The sequence below is a fragment of the Prinia subflava genome, chromosome 21 (genome assembly GCF_021018805.1).
Source record: "Prinia subflava isolate CZ2003 ecotype Zambia chromosome 21, Cam_Psub_1.2, whole genome shotgun sequence".
NCBI lineage: Eukaryota > Metazoa > Chordata > Aves > Passeriformes > Cisticolidae > Prinia > Prinia subflava.
Genome location: NC_086267.1, coordinates 6,480,380 through 6,496,277, shown reverse-complemented (window position 1 = coordinate 6,496,277; position 15,898 = coordinate 6,480,380). Strand labels below are relative to the sequence as shown.

Below are 15,898 nucleotides of genomic sequence, written 5' to 3'. Positions count from 1 at the left end.
TTTTTCCTCTGGGAAAAAGGGGAATGGCCTTTTCCTCTGGAAAAATGGGAAAGGCCTTTCCCTCAGGGAAAAACCCCTCTCCTGACCCCACTGATCCCTGGGTGCGTTTGGGATTTAAGATCCCTCCAAGCCAGCCCAGCCTGGCAGGGTTGCAGGGTTTGAGTGAGGAGCGAGGGCAGCTGTCCCTCAGTTTTCCCTTTCCCCAGGGATTTTCCAGGCTGGAAGCAGGGCAGGGCTGGGAGAGGTCTGGCAGCACCTGAATTTCCTGCATTTTCCCTGGATTTTCTCTCCCCTCTTTCCTCTGCTTTCGCACAGGAGGAACTTTGGAGGTTTTTTTGTAATTTTTTTTGGGTTTTTTTTGGTGAGGTTCTTATCAGCCAGCGGCTTCAGGAGCTGCTGGAAGCAGGACAGGCAAGCCCGGGCTGAGATAAAACCATCACAGGAGCTTTGTTCCCTTTAAAAACCGGGCTGAGCCCCCCTGCCTTGGCTGGCAGGCGCTTCCCCCCTTCACGTGCACAGATAAGAGAACAGCAGCCAATTCACAACCTGCTTGTTGCTTTTTTAATTTTTTTCCCTTTTTTTTTTTTTTGCCTCCTCTGCCGGGGGTGGGGGAGTGAAGGATGCCAGATAAAATGTGATTAATCTATAATTGGCCCAGGGAAGGCATCTCGAGCGAAAAATAAAACCCCACGTAGGTGGAGCTCCTTGCTGAGGGCTCCCAAACGTTCACAGCCCGGCCCAGGCAGATGCCAGGCTTCCAAAAGATCCCCGGAGCTCCCACAGGGGGTGGGAAGTGCCGGTTCTGGGGCAGAAAATTCCCGGTGTGGGGTTCAGGAGGGGTTTTTGGGGGACAGGGAAGGAAGAGGGGCCCTGCCGGGGGATGGGGTTTGCTGGTTCTGCCGTGCTGGGTGAGTTCTCCTCATCCCTGGGATGGGTTTGAGGTGGTTCTGGGCAGCCCTGGCAGGTTTGGGCAAGGCTGAGCTTGGGAAGAGCTGGGCTTGGGCTGAGCTTTGCTCAGGAGCTCTCAGATCCTGCCCAGAGCTTGCTCTGAGGCCGGGGTAAAGGGATGGAAAAACCTGGAACCTTCCCCTCCCTCCCAAAGCTGGGCAGGGTCCTGGTCCGGCCTGGCAAAGCCAGAGCTGGGGTTTGGGTGAGCAAAGCCAGAGCTGGGGTTTGGGGTGAGCAGGGTCTGGCCTGGCAAAGCCAGAGCTCAGGTTTGGAGTGAGCAGGGTCCTGGTCCGGCCTGGCAAAGCCAGAGCTCAGGTTTGGGGTGAGCAGGGTCCTGGTCCGGCCTGGCAAAGCCAGAGCTCAGGTTTGGGGTGAGGAAGGTCCCGCCTGGCAAAGCCAGAGCTCGGGTTTGGGTGAGCAAAGCCAGAGCTCAGGTTTGGGGTGAGCAGGGTCCGGCCTGGCAAAGCCAGAGCTCAGGTTTGGGGTGAGCAGGGTCCCTGTCCAGCCTAGCAAAGCCACAGCTCAGGTTTAGGGGTGCAGGAAGGGGCTCCCTGCCCTGAAGGAGGCACCAGGTGAGGATCAGGAGTGTCCTGGCAGGCGGGACAGGGCACAGAATGGGTGAAAATGAGCAAAATTGGAGCTTGGCGTGTGGAGCAGGGCACGGAATGGGTGAAAATGAGCGAAATTGGAGCTTGGGGTGTGGAACACGGCCCGGAATGGGTGACAATGAGCAGCCCCGGCCCTCGGGGGCTGTCCCTGGGCCAGCAGGGCTCACGGAGCGCCGCCCGGCTGAGCCTTTGTGCTTTGTGCCGCAGCTGCCCCGCGCCCCGCTGGCTCCGGGCTTTTCCCGCCGCTGATTTTGGGGTGCCGGGGGTGCTCGGGGTGAGTGCCCAGCCCTGCCCCGGGCTCTCCCCGGGCTGGGGGCTCCTCCCGGCTCGCTGATGCGGTGGATGTGGATGGAGCGGGGCTGGGCCGGGGCTCTCCATGGCAACGGGCGCCTCGCTCGGGCGGAATTAATGCCCGGCCCTGGCGGTAATTAATGCCCGGCCCTGGCGGTAATTAATGCCCGGCCCTGGCGGTAATTAATGCCCGGCCCTGGCGGTAATTAATGCCCGGCCCGGGCAGTAATTCCCTCGGGGGAGCCCCAAAAGTGCCCTCGCCACCTCCGGGAGCGGCGCTGGGCACGGGGTGATGCATCCCCGCTCTTCCCTCGGTGCCGGGGGCTGGGGAGACAGCCCAGTTCCAGCCCCTCCAGCCCAGTTCCAGCCCAGTTCCAGCCTCCCCCAGGCCATTTCCAGTCTCCCCAGCCCAGTTCCAGCCCCTCCAGCCCAGTTCCAGCCCCTCTGGACATCTGCAGGCGCCGTTGGAGGCGGGGAGGTGGAGCTGGAGCCATCTGCCCTGGCAGCTCCTGCTCGGGGAGAGGCCGGGCTGCGCTGCTGACGAGGCTCTGCTCGTTAGGGGCTGCTGAGGAGGGGGCCTGGCCGGTGTGGGCACAGCTCTGGGGCGGCCCCGGCCGTTCCCGGGCTGGCCCCGGCCGTTCCCGGGTGGAATTGTCCTGGAGTTGTTGTTCCTGCTGAGGATGGGCTCCCCGAGGCTCCTCTCCTGTCACCTCCCTCCTTGCCCTGTCCCTGTGAGGCAGAGCTGGGCCAGGGGAGGTTTAGGTTGGATTTTGGGGAAAAGTTCCTCCCAGGAGGGTGCTGGGCACGGCCCAGGGACCATCCTGCACCCCTGGGAGCGTTCTCAAACACTCCCGGAGCTCTGGGAGCCTTTTCCAGCGCCTGACACCCTCTGGGGTGGGAAAAATCTTTCCCAAAAATCCGATTTCCCCCTTCTCTGGGACCACTCCATCCCTGTCCCCTGTACCCATGGGCTGTCCCTGTGGTGCCCCCTGTATCCCCATGTCCCCTGTACTCATAGGCTGTCCCCGTGTCCCCTGTGTGTCCCTGTGGTTTCCCCTGTCCCCACGGGCTGTCCCTTGTCCCCAGAGGCTGTCCTGTCCCCACAGGCTGTCCCTGTGTCCCCATGTCCCTCTTGTCCCTGTGTCCCCACGGGCTGTCCCCTGTCTCTGCAGGCTGTCCCTGTTCCTGTGTCCTCACGGGCTGTCCCTGTGTCCCCATGTCCCTCTTGTCCCCTGTCCCCATGGGCTGTCCCCCCGGGCTGTCCCCTGTCCCCCCGGGCTGTTCCCTGTCCCCCCGGGCTGTTCCCTGTCCCCACGGGCTGTCCTGTCCCTGCAGGCTGGCCCTGTGTCCCCATGTCCCTCTTGTCCCCTGTGTGTCCCTGTGGTGTCCCCTGTCCCCACGGGCTGTGTCTGTGTCCCCATGTCCCTCTTGTCCCCTGTCCCCACGGGCTGTCCCCACAGGCTGTCCCCTGTCCCCCCGGGCTGTCCCCTGTCCCCTGTCCCCACAGGCTGTCCCCTGTCCCCTGTCCCCCCGGGCTGTCCCCTGTCCCCACAGGCTGTCTCCACGGGCTGTCCCCTGTCCCCACGGGCTGTCCCCTGTCCCCTGTCCCCCAGGGCTGTCCCCTGTTCCCTGTCCCCACAGGCTGTTCCCTGTCCCCACGGGCTGTCCTGTCCCTGCAGGCTGGCCCTGTGTCCCCATGTCCCTCTTGTCCCCTGTGTGTCCCTGTGGTGTCCCCTGTCCCCACGGGCTGTGTCTGTGTCCCCATGTCCCTCTTGTCCCCTGTCCCCACGGGCTGTCCCCTGTCCCCACGGGCTGTGCTGTCCCCGTGGGCTGTCCCCACAGGCTGTCCCCTGTGGTGTCCTCTGTCCCCACAGGCTGTCCTGTCCCTGCAGGCTGTCCCTGTGTCCCCATGTCCCTCTTGTCCCTGTGTCCCCCCGGGCTGTCCCCTGTCCCCACAGGCTGTCCTGTCCCTGCAGGCTGTCCCTGTGTCCCCATGTCCCTCTTGTCCCTGTGTCCCCCCGGGCTGTCCCCTGTCCCCACAGGCTGTCCTGTCCCTGCAGGCTGTCCCTGTGTCCCCATGTCCCTCTTGTCCCCTGTCCCCCCGGGCTGTCCCCCCGGGCTGTCCCCCCGGGCTGTCCCCCCGGGCTGTCCCCTGTCCCCACAGGCTGTCCTGTCCCCACAGGCTGTCCCTGTGTCCCCATGTCCCTCCTGTCCCCGCAGGCTGCCGGGGGATGCTGTGCGGTTTCGGGGCCGTGTGCGAGCGCAGCCCCTCGGAGCCGGGCCGGGCCTCGTGCGTGTGCAGGAAGGGTCCCTGTCCCCCCGTGGTGGCCCCGGTGTGCGGCTCCGACCACTCCACCTACAGCAACGAGTGCGAGCTGGAGCGGGCCCAGTGCAACCAGCAGAGGAGGATCAAGGTGGTCAGCAAGGGACCCTGCGGTGAGTGGGCAGTGCTGGCGTGTCCCCAAGGGGACAGGGACACCGCGGGGGGTGGCTGAAGAGTGGGGACAGGGCTGGGGGACAGGGACACCGTGGGGCGTGGCTGGGGCGTGGGGACAGGGCTTGGGGACAGGGACACCATGGGGTGTGGCTGGGGGTGGAGATGGGGCTGGGGGACACCGTAGGGGGCGGCTGGGGGTGGCGACAGGGCTGGGGACACCGTGGGGCGCGGCTGGGGGTGGCGACAGGGCTGGGGACACCGTGGGGCGCGGCTGGGGGTGGGGACAGGGCTGGGGACATCACGAGGCACGGCTGGGGGTGGAGACGGGGCTGGGGACACCGTGGGGCGTGGCTGGGGGTGGGGACAGGGCTGGGGGACAGGGACACTACAGGGGGTGGCTGGGGGTGAGTTTGGGGCTAGGGACACCGTGGGGCACGGCTGGGGGTGGGGACAGGGCTGGGGGACAGGGACACTACAGGGGGTGGTTGTGGGTGGGGACGGGGCTGGGGACACCGTGGGGCGCGGCTGGGGCGTGGGGACAGAACTGGGGGACACAGCGGGGCATGGCTGGGGGTAGGGACAGGGCTTGGGGACAGGGACATCTCGGGGCATGGCTGGGGGTGGGGACAGGGCTGCCCTCCCCTGTCCCTCAGGCTCTGAGGAATTCACTGCAGCTGGTGGAAAATCACCCACTGCTGCAGGATTGGGGTGTTTGGAGAGGTGGAATTGGGGAATACCAGAATATATCGGGGTTATCCCATGAGAGGAACGGGGCTGTCACCCATGCTGTGCCTTCCCCTGTCCCTCAGGCTCTGAGGAATTCATGGAGGCTGGTGGAAAATCATCCACTGCTGCAGGATTGGGGTGTTTGGAGGGGTGGAACTGGGGAATATCAGGATATATCGGGATTATCCCATGAGAGGAACAGGAGCACGTCCCGTGCCAGGCTCTCACCTGCTCCGTGCCCCCTCCCGTGTCCCCCCAGGCTCCAAGGACCCCTGTGCAGAGGTCACCTGCAGTTTTGGCAGCACCTGCGTCCCCTCTGCCGACGGGCAGGCGGCCAAGTGCGTGTGCCCGGCGTCGTGCGGTGGCACCGAGAGCACCGTGTGCGGCAGCGACGGCCGCGACTACCGCAGCCTGTGCCACCTGCACAAGCACGCCTGCGACAAGCAGGAGAACGTCTTCAAGAAGTTCGATGGCCCCTGCGGTGAGGAGGAGGGGGGGGAAAGGGGTGGAAATGTCCCGGGGATGAGGGGGTTAAAAATCTGCCCGCCCGGGGGTGGGGTGATGGGGGGAAGAGGGGTTGGGGAGGAGGGGTTGGGGGGGAAGATGGGGAGGTGTTGGGGCAGGAAAATGGGGAGGTTTGGGGCAGGAAAATGGGGAGGTTTGGGGCGGGAAAATGGGGAGGTTTGGGGCGGGAAAATGGGGAGGTTTGGGGCGGGAAAATGGGGAGGTTTGGGGCAGGAAAATGGGGAGGTTTGGGGCAGGAAAATGGGGAGGTTTGGGGCAGGAAAATGGGGAGGTTTGGGGCAGGAAAATGGGGAGGTTTGGGGCAGGAAGATGGGGAGGTTTGGGGCAGGAAGATGGGGAGGTTTGGGGCAGGAAGATGGGGAGGTTTGGGGCAGGAAGATGGGGAGGAAAATGGGGAGGTTTGGGGAGGAAAATGGGGAGGTTTGGGGCAGGAAAATGGGGGGTTTGGGGTAGGAAAATGGGGCAGGAAAATGGGGAGGAAAATGGGGAGGAAAATGGGGAGGTTTGGATAGGAAAAGGGGGGTTTTGGGCAGGAAGGGGGGGATTTGGGCAGCAGGAAGGTCTGGGTGGGCACAAACTGGGCACTTTGGGCAGCAAAAGGTCGCTCTGGGCAGTGTGAGGTCGCTCTGGACAGTACCAGGTCACTCTGGGTAGTGTGAGGTCAGTTTGGACAGTACCAGGTCATCACACTGGGCAGCGTGAGGTCACTCTGGGCAGCGTGAGGTCACTCTGGGCAGCGTGAGGTCACTCTGGGCAGTGTGAGGTCACTCTGGGCAGTGTGAGGTCACTCTGGGCAGTGAAAGGTCACTCTGGGCAGTACAAGGTCACTCTGGACAGCCGGAGGTCACGGTGGGTGACAGACCCCAGCCCGGAGCAGGCAGCGCTTCCCTCCCTCGGGCTGTTCGTGCTCCAGCCCCGCTGACCCCGGAGCGATTCCAGCATCTGCCGCCTCCTCTGGCTCCTGCTGCCCCTGCTGGGGTCCCAAACACATCCTGGAATTAAAATATCCTGGAGTCGGAGCTTCCCAAACAGCTCATGGAATTGGAGCTTCCCAAAGAGATCCTGGAATTAAAATATCCTGGAGTCGGAGCTTCCCAAACAGTTCATGGAATCAGAGCTTCCCAAACAGATCCTGGAATTAAAATATCCTGGAGTTGGAGCTTCCCAAACAGATCCTGGAATTAAAACATCCTGAAATTGGAGCTTCCCAAACAGCTCATGGAATTGGAGCTTCCCAAAGGGATCCTGGAATTAAAATATCCTGGAATCAGAGCTTCCCAAACAGCTCATGGAATTAAAGCATCCCAAACAGATCCTGGAATTGGAGCTCCTCAAATGGCTCCTGGAATTAAAATATCCTTGAATTAAAGCATCCTAAACAGCTTTTGGATTTAAAACATCCTGGAATTACAGCATCCCAAACAGATCCTGGAATGAAAATATTCTGGAATCAGAGCATCCCAAACAGTTCCTGGAATTAGAGCATCCCAAACAGTTCCTGGAATTAGAGCATCCCAAACAGTTCCTGGAATTAGAGCATCCTGAAATCAAAGCATCTCAAACAGCTCCTGGAATTGGAGCATTCCCAAACAGCTCCTGGAATTAAAGCCTCTGCCAGGCGCTGATCCCTCCAGGTGCCTGCTTGGCAAGGCAGGGAAAAGCCCTTCGGGATTAGGAGCAGCCAGCCCCAGTTTTGTCCCTGTTTCTGGAGTGCTGAGGGGAGCTCGGCTCACGGATAAACCCAGCTTAGAGCCTAAACCTGGATTAGAGCTGTGGGGCACGGCAGCCTGGGGCCCTGCTCCCTCCAGGGCTCCTGCAGGACTTTGGGGAGCCTGGGAGGGATGAAGAGCGGGGTGGGAGCCCCCAGGATCCGCAGACGTTCCTTGGGGCCGGGGGGTTTGTGTGGGTCGGGGCAGAGGCAGGGGGGCAGCTCAGGATGGGAGGAAGGGCAGAGATCGGAGTTTATCCCAGCGCTGCTGCCTTGGGAAACGGTGAGGGGCTCAGAGGAAGGGAGGAGGAGGAGGAAGGATGGAGGAAGACGAAGGCAAAAGGAAGGATGGAGGAAGAGGAGGGCAAAAGGATGGAAGGAGGAAGAGGAAGGCAAAAGGATGGAAGGAGGAGGAGGAAGGAAGGCAGAAGGAAGGATGGAGGAAGACGAAGGCAAAAGGAAGAAAGAGGAAGGCAAAAAGAAGGATGGAAGAGGAAGGAAGGCAAAAGGAAGGAAGGAGGAAGAGGAAGGCAAAAGAAAGGAAGGAAGGAGGAGAAAGAAGGCAAAAGGAAGGAAAGAAAGCCCAAAGGAAGGAAGGCTGAAGCTCTCCATTCCCAGGGTTCCAGCACTGGGGAGGGGCTCAGGGAAGGAGCAGAGCCTGGGAACCCCCGGCTCGGGGGCTCGGGGAGCGACCCCCGGCCCGGGGCAGGGATTGACCCCCGGCTCGGGGAGCGACCCCCGGCTCGGGGCAGGGATTGACCCCCGGCCCGGGGCAGGGATTGACCCCCGGCTCGGGGGCTCAGGGATTGATCCCCGGCTCGGGGTTCAGGGAGCGACCCCCGGCTCGGGGGCAGGGATTGATCCCCGGCTCGGGGGCTCAGGGATTGACCCCCGGCTCGGGGTTCAGGGATTGATCCCCAGCTCGGGGGCAGGGATTGATCCCCGGCTCGGGGGCAGGGATTGACCCCCGGCTCGGGGGCAGGGATTGACCCCCGGCTCGGGGGCAGGGATTGACCCTCGGCTCGGGGTTCAGGGATTGACCCCCGGCCCGGGGCAGGCAGTGACCCCCCGATCCCCCTCCCTCCCCCAGACCCCTGCAAGGGCGTTCCGAGCGAGCCGGGCCGGGTGTGCCGGGTGAACCCGCGGACGCGGCGGGCGGAGCTGCTGCCCCGGCCCGAGGGCTGCGCCCCGGGCACGGCCCCGGTGTGCGGGGACGACGGCGTCACCTACGGCAGCGAGTGCGCCATGGGGCGCTCGGCCGCCATCCGCGGCATGGACATCCAGAAGGTGCGCTCGGGGGAGTGCCAGCAGCAGGGTGAGTGCCTCCTTTCAGTCAGTTTAAAACATCGATTTTATTTTATTTTTATTTTATTTTATTTTATTTTATTTTATTTTATTTTATTTTATTTTATTTTATAATTTAATTTTTTATTTATTTTTATTTTATTTTTTATTTTATTTTATTTTTTATTTTTTATTTTTTAATTTTTTAATTTTTTTATTTTTTATTTTATTTTTTAATTTTTTTAATTTTTTAATTTAATTTAATTTTATTTTTTTAGAATTTTATTTTATTGTTGAATTTAATTTTATTTTATTTTTAGAATTTTATTTTATTGTTGAATTTTATTTTATTTTATTTTTGAATTTTATTCTTTAATTTGATATTTATATATTTATTTTAAATTTTTTTAATTTATTTTTTATTTATTTTTAATTTTTTTTTTTTTTTTTTTACTTTGAGATGGGGCCCTCGAGAGGCGTTTTAAACACTTTTATTCCATTTCCGGATTTTTATTCCATTTCCTGTCTCGTGATTTGGATTTCGAGCTGTCTTAGGCGGTTTGGGATGGGATTTTGGGACGGTGGGAGGTCGCCCAGAAGCTGTGGCTGCCTCATCCCTGAAAATATTTTTAGAGAAAAGCAGAATAAACGATTTATTTAACAAATAAAGCGTTTATAACCATAAAAAAATTAATAATACGAAACATTTTTTATTATTATTTTGAAGTGAGATAAAACTTAGAGGTAAAATTTTGAGGTAAATTTAAAGAGTATCGAGTTTTCAGGGGGCTCCTTTATTATGGCCTCATCTGTTTTTTATACAGTGTTTACAAACCTCGAGGGCAGCTTTAATTGGTTAACAGCTTTCTTGTTAATTACTCTGTTGGTTAATGAAAGGGATTTTACCTGTCCCTCAAACCTCTCGATTCTGGGGTTGTTTAGGTGGTTTTTACTGATTTATCGCGCATTTCTTTCCCACCCTTTAACCCTGTGTTAAAGCACAAATCCTCAGCACAGATCGTGGCGTTAAAGATGTGATAAACGCCAATCACTCGCTTTTTGAAATTTATGAGAATTTAATAAAGAATAAAAATTGGTTACAAAAAAATTAATACAATAAGAAAAGTTCAAAAAGTTTTCAGAGACAGGACAAATAATGAGACAATAAGAGCAAAGGTAGCCCGGGCCTGCCGTCCCCTCTCCTCTCCAAAGGCTCGCAGGGAGAAGGGTCCTGTTAGGGAGAAATCTCTTTATTTTTGAGGACAAACTTTAATGATTATGCATATTTTATCTAAGAAAAACCCGTTTGCCAAGAGCCTTATGCTAAACCTTTGGCGTTTTGGGGTCTGGCTTGACCAGGGTGGTTTCTGTGGATTCAGGGAGATCTTTCCCTCTGAAAAATCCAAGAGGGGTTTTTCTTCTTGTTGTAATTGTTGTCTCTATGCAGAAACCTCCGGGTTATCTTCTCTTTTCTCTTGAGCTAAGGAAAAATACCTTACACACAATTCTTCCTTAGACTCAATGTTAAAAACTACATTTACTATATTATTAAAATGTTAATATTGCATAACTTTTCTACCTAGCATATTACATATAGTAAATATCTGCGTAGAGCCACACGCACAATCTGCCTTTTTCACCAAGAGAATCCCCAAAACACCTTCCCTGGGAATTGCCGATTGCTTGTGTTCAGCAGCAATGACACAAACGCGATTTTTACCCCGTTCCCGCCCCGGTGTCCCGGAGCTGTCCGGGTGCCAGCTCGGTGCAATCCCCGCTGCAGATCGCTGCAAGGACGAGTGCGGCTTCAACGCGGTGTGCCTGAACCGGCGCGGCGCCGCCCGCTGCTCCTGCGAGCGCATCGCCTGCGACGGAGCCTTCCGGCCCCTGTGCGGCCGCGACGGCCGCACCTACGGCAGCGACTGCGAGCGCCGCAGGGCCGAGTGCCGGCGGCAGGAGCACATCCCGGTCCGGCACAGCGGGCCCTGCGGTGAGGAGCCGCCCCGGGGCGCCGCCAGCGGTGGCGGGGGTCAAATTGTCCCTCAAGGGTGGTGGGGATCCAGTTGTTACATGGGCGTGGTGGTTCCCGAATTGTCCCTTAGGCGTGGCGGGGGTCAGTTTGTCCCTTAGGGGTGGCGGGGGTCAGATTGTCCCTTAGGGGTGGCGGGGGTCAGATTGTCCCTTAGGGGTGGCGGGGGTCAGGTTGTCCCTTAGGGGTGGTGGGGGTCAGGTTTTCCCTTAGGGGTGGCAGGGGTCAGATTGTCCCTTAGGAGTGGCGGGGGTCAGATTGTCCCTTAGGGGTGGCGGGGGTCAGATTGTCCCTCAAGGGTGGTGGGGATCCAGTTGTTATATGGGCGTGGTGGTCTCCGAATTGTCCCTTAGGGGTGGCAGGGGTCAAATTGTCCCTTAGGGGTGGCGGGGGTCAGATTGTCCCTCAAGGGTGGTGGGGATCCAGTTGTTATATGGGCGTGGTGGTTCCCGAATTGTCCCTTAGGGATGGCGGGGGTCAGGTTGTCCCTTAGGAGTGGCAGGGGTCAGGTTGTCCCTTAGGAGTGGCAGGGGTCAGGTTGTCCCTTAGGGGTGGCGGGGGTCAGGTTGTCCCTCAAGGGTGGTGGGGTTCCAGTTGTTACATGGGCGTGGTGGTCTCCGAATTGTCCCTTAGGGGTGGCGGGGGTCAGGTTGTCCCTTAGGGGTAGCGGGGGTCAGGTTGTCCCTTAGGGGTGGCGGGGGTCAGATTGTCCCTTAGGGGTGGCGGGGGTCAGATTGTCCCTTAGGGGTGGCGGGGGTCAGGTTGTCCCTCAAGGGTGGTGGGGCTCCAATTGTTATATGGGCGTGGTGGTTCCCGAATTGTCCCTTAGGGGTGGTGGTGGTGCTCAGGTTATCACACGGGGATGGAGGTCCCCAAATTGTCCCCGGGGTTGGTGGTCCCCAAATCGTCCCCGGGGTTGGTGGTGCTCAGGTTGTCCCTGTAGGGGTGGAGGTGCTCGAATTGTCCTGTGGAGATGCTGTTTCACAGGGATGGTGGTCCCCAAATCATCCCCAGGGATAGTGGGGCTCAAATTGTCCCTCAGGGATGGTGGTGCTCCAATTGTCACATGGGAATGGTGGTGCTCAAGTTGTCCTGCAAGGATGGTGGTCCCCAAATTGTCCCTTAGAGGTGGTGGGGCTCAAACTGTCCTGCAGGGATGCTGTCCCATGGGGATGCTGTCCCTGAATCATCCCTTGGGTCCCCAAGTTGTCCCACAGGGATGCTGGTCCCCCTTGTCCCGTGGGGATGCCGATCCCCAAATTGTCCCATGGGGATGCTGTCCCATGGGGGTGCTGGTCCCTCTCATCCCACAGGGATGCTGGTCCCCCCTTTCCCGTGGGGATGCCGATCCCCCACCCACCCTTGGCATTCCCAGTGGGACACTGGGGAGCTGCAGATGGCGCCCCCCGAGCCGCCAGCCCGGAGTTCTGCTGTTCCCCTGTCCCTCCGGCAGCCCTGCTGTGTGTCCGTGCTCCTGTCTGTGTCCTACGTGTGACACGGGGGACGCCCGTCCGTGTGTCCCCCGCGTGTCTGTGGCGTCCTGTCGGTTCCTCACATCCCCTTCACTCCGTGCCACGTCCATCGTGCCACGTCCATCGTGCCACGTCCATCGTGCCACGTCCATCGCTCCTCCCGGGGTAGTGCCAGTCTCCAAACGCCCTCTCCACGCTCTCCCTTCCACGCCTGCCTGCTTCCCTCATCTCCGCCGGGCTCTCCTCCCTCTGTGCTCTCTCCGGAGCTCTCACCGTGTCTTTGTCTCGTCTCTAGGAGAAGCTCCCCCGTGGACCTTTCTCAGGAGGATGGGCTGGGATGGGGATTTGGATCCTTAGGATGCTGGGAATGCCCAATTTTAAGGTTCTGCCCCCCAGGAGGTGAAGGGGGTTAAAGCAGCCGCTGGTTTGGAGGAGTTACAGGTGGTTCCTTTCAGCTCAGTTTGGTTTTTTCCGCCTCTGGAATGGTTCTCCTGTTCTTTAAGCTGGTGTTTGATCAGGTATCAGCTGCGCTGAGCCTCCCGAGGTGCTCGGGAATCACAATCCCACGGTGGGGATGGGTTTTTGTTGGCTTTGTGCTGCTGCTGGAGGCTCTCGAGCCTGCCAGACCCAGCTGCTGGAGGAGAATTTGTCAGGCTCCCAAAACCCCGCTCAGGATAATCACAGCTGTTATTTTTAAGCATCCATTTCTCCCTGCTCCTGCTGGGGAATGGCTGGGACTCAATTCCCTGAGTCTTCCCTACGGGAAGAGCTGTGGGAGGGGGATTTTTTTACAGCCCTGGGCTCCCTTCAAACCTGTGCCCTCTGGAGAGGCTGAATGTCCCAAATTCCCGGGATGAGCAGGGAATTCCTGCTGCTCCTGAGCATCACCTGCCATGTTCCGTGGCACGGGGCCAGGAGCAGCAGGACGTGGTGCTGGTGCCCCTGCCCTTCCTCTCCCCACCTCCCTCTCCTGCATCCCGGTGGGACAGGAGCAAAAAAACGGGAAAATGAGTCAAAACCAGGAGCTGGTGTTGCAGAGCGCCTGTGAGGACTCCAGGCAGCCCTGGAGGTGTGAGCAGGGATTTTTTTTATCCCCCTGGAGCCCGGCCCCTGGAGGTGTGAGCAGGGTTTTTTTTAATCCCTGTCAGCTCTGGGATGGAAAAGGAGAAGCCCTGAGCTCCGGGTGCTGCGGGAATTTGGAGGATGCAGGGAGCCGGGGAGGGGCTGGGTGATTTTTTAACCCCTCACAGGCACCTGCCTGCCAAACCCTGAGCTCCTGCTGCTTCTCCAGCAGCCAGGGCTGGCTGGCAAAGCCAAACAAAATCGTCCAAGCCTTGTTTTGAATCCTGCTCAGAGCTGCAGCTGAGGGAGAGGGGATGGGGCGAGGCTGCCAGGAGGGAAGGAAGGAGGGAAAGAAGAAAGGAAGGAAGGAAAGAAAGAAGGAAAGTGTCTGTAGCTGTATCTGTCTTTTCCTCCCTGCCTCTCTCTGCTCTCCTTTCTCTCTTTCTCTCTTTTTCTCTGTCTCTCTTTCCTGTTTGCTCTGTGTCTTGTGTTTTACAGTGTTGCCTGTGTGGAGGAAGGAATTCTGTCCTGGCACCACCCTCCTGCTCCGTGCCGGGACACCTCTGCTGGCAGCGGGGCTCTGCCCCTCCTCTCCGTGGCCTCTCCTGGCCTCCTCTCACTGCTCCCACCTCTCTCTAGTTTGGCCCGAGAGCCCCCCAGGACGGAGAGGTTGCCCCGGGCTCTGTCCCCCCCCTCGCCCCAAACTCTGCCTGCCGGAGCGGGAATTGCCGGGCTCTTGTGCCGTTCCTCGGAGGCAGAGGAGAGAGGGAGCAGAGGTGGGTGCTGGCAGCCCCCTGCTCCTCAGCCAGCTCCTCCTGGGGCTGCTGCGTCCCTCTGGATGCTCCTGCCTGATCCTCCCTCTCCTAAATCCCCACTGACCCCCCCGGCTTCCCCTCCCCGGGGCTGTGCCGCCCGTCCCTGCGCTGTCCCGGCTGTGTCCTGCTTGTCCCCGGGCTCCACGCGGGTCCCGGCTGCCTCTCCTGGGGCTCCTCCCTGGGGATGTTTCCCTGTGGAGCGGTGCCGGAGCTCGCTGGGTGTCCCAGGGACTCATTGATGGGTTCGGTGCCTCTTCCCTGCGGGCTGGGCTGGCAGGGGAGCTCGGTTTTCCCAGGATTTCTCAGAATTTGGGATTCTCGCATGCCCGGGCTTGGTTGGGTGTCTGCTCAGAGCCACGGAAGCTTTGGGTTGGAGGGATCTTAAATTATCCCGCAATTCTGACCCTCCCACCATCCCTGCTCGCTCCTGGAGCATTCCAGGCTCAGCTCAGGTGAAGGATCACACCTGGAATCACCCAGGGGTGCAGAGAGAGGCTTTGGCCTTCCCCGTGCCTCAGTTTCCCTCCCTCCAGGACAGAGCAGGGATCAAAGCAGGCCGGGATTAAAGCCCAGCTCAGCAGGTCCTCGTTGCTCCCACCCGCAGCAAAATCGGTGCCGAACCCCCCCAGAGATGTCTGGAGGTGCCCGAGGCTGCATGTGGGATATTCCAGGCTGGGATTTGGGATATTCCAGGCTGGGATTTGGGATATTCCAGGCTGGGATTTGGGATATTCCAGGCTGGGATTTGGGATATTCCAGGCTGGGATTTGGGATATTCCAGGCTGGGATTTGGGAATTCCACGTGCTGCATGTGGGATATTCCAGGCTGGGATTTGGGATATTCCAGGCTGGGATTTGGGAATTCCACGTGCTGCATGTGGAATATTCCAGGCTGGGATTTGGGAATTCCACATTGCTGCATGTGGGATATTCCAGGCTGGGATTTGGGAATTCCAGGCTGGGATTTGGGAATTCCACGTGCTGCATGTGGGATATTCCAGGCTGGGATTTGGGATATTTCCAGGGATTTGGGAATTCCACGTGCTGCATGTGAGATATTCCAGGCTGGGATTTGGGATATTCCAGGCTGGGGTTTGGGAATTCCACATTGCTGCATGTGGAATATTCCAGGCTGGGATTTGGGATATTCCACGTGCTGCCTGTGGGATATTCCAGGCTGGGATTTGGGAATTCCACATTGCTGCATGTGGGATATTCCAGGCTGGGATTTGGGAATTCCAGGCTGGGATTTGGGAATTCCACGTGCTGCATGTGAGATATTCCAGGCTGGGATTTGGGATATTCCAGGCTGGGGTTTGGGAATTCCACATTGCTGCATGTGGAATATTCCAGGCTGGGATTTGGGATATTCCACGTGCTGCCTGTGGGATATTCCAGGCTGGGATTTGGGAATTCCACATTGCTGCATGTGGGATATTCCAGGCTGGGATTTGGGAATTCCAGGCTGGGATTTGGGAATTCCACGTGCTGCATGTGAGATATTCCAGGCTGGGATTTGGGATATTCCAGGCTGGGGTTTGGGAATTCCACATTGCTGCATGTGGAATATTCCAGGCTGGGATTTGGGATATTCCACGTGCTGCCTGTGGGATATTCCAGGCTGGGATTTGGGAATTCCACATTGCTGCATGTGGGATATTCCAGGCTGGGATTTGGGATATTCCCAGGGATTTGGGAATTCCATGTGCTGCATGTGGGATATTCCAGGCTGGGATTTGGGATATTTCCAGGGATTTGGGAATTCCACGTGCTGCATCTACGGCGTTTTCCTGCTGGGGGAGGACAGGGCTGGGTTCTCCATCAGGGCTGGCCCTCCCTGTGCTCCCACTCCCATTCCCGAGGGCCTCAAACCAGGGATGATCTTTGCTCCACACCCAGGAAAATCCTGTCCAGAGGGGATTTCCCCGTGGGAGCGGCGTCTGTGCGTGGGGAGAACCTGGTTTGGGGGCAAAACAGGGAAACCAAACAGGGG

The 15,898-nt window shown here is 58.3% G+C and overlaps 1 protein-coding gene across 3 annotated transcripts in view; it reads left to right on the top strand.

Annotated features, from left to right (window-relative positions):
- Nucleotides 1-15,898, top strand: part of AGRN (agrin) — a 100,751-nt gene that overhangs the window by 37,540 nt on the left and 47,313 nt on the right. For all 3 annotated transcript variants that reach the window (XR_010082820.1, XR_010082821.1, XM_063417333.1), the window contains 4 exons: nucleotides 4,068-4,283; nucleotides 5,270-5,491; nucleotides 8,334-8,558; nucleotides 10,311-10,517. Coding sequence is in view for 1 of the 3 variants with exons in the window: in XM_063417333.1 (XP_063273403.1) it covers nucleotides 4,068-4,283; nucleotides 5,270-5,491; nucleotides 8,334-8,558; nucleotides 10,311-10,517 (870 nt within the window). In the remaining 2 variants the exon portion in view is untranslated. The remainder of the gene's footprint in view (nucleotides 1-4,067; nucleotides 4,284-5,269; nucleotides 5,492-8,333; nucleotides 8,559-10,310; nucleotides 10,518-15,898) is intronic.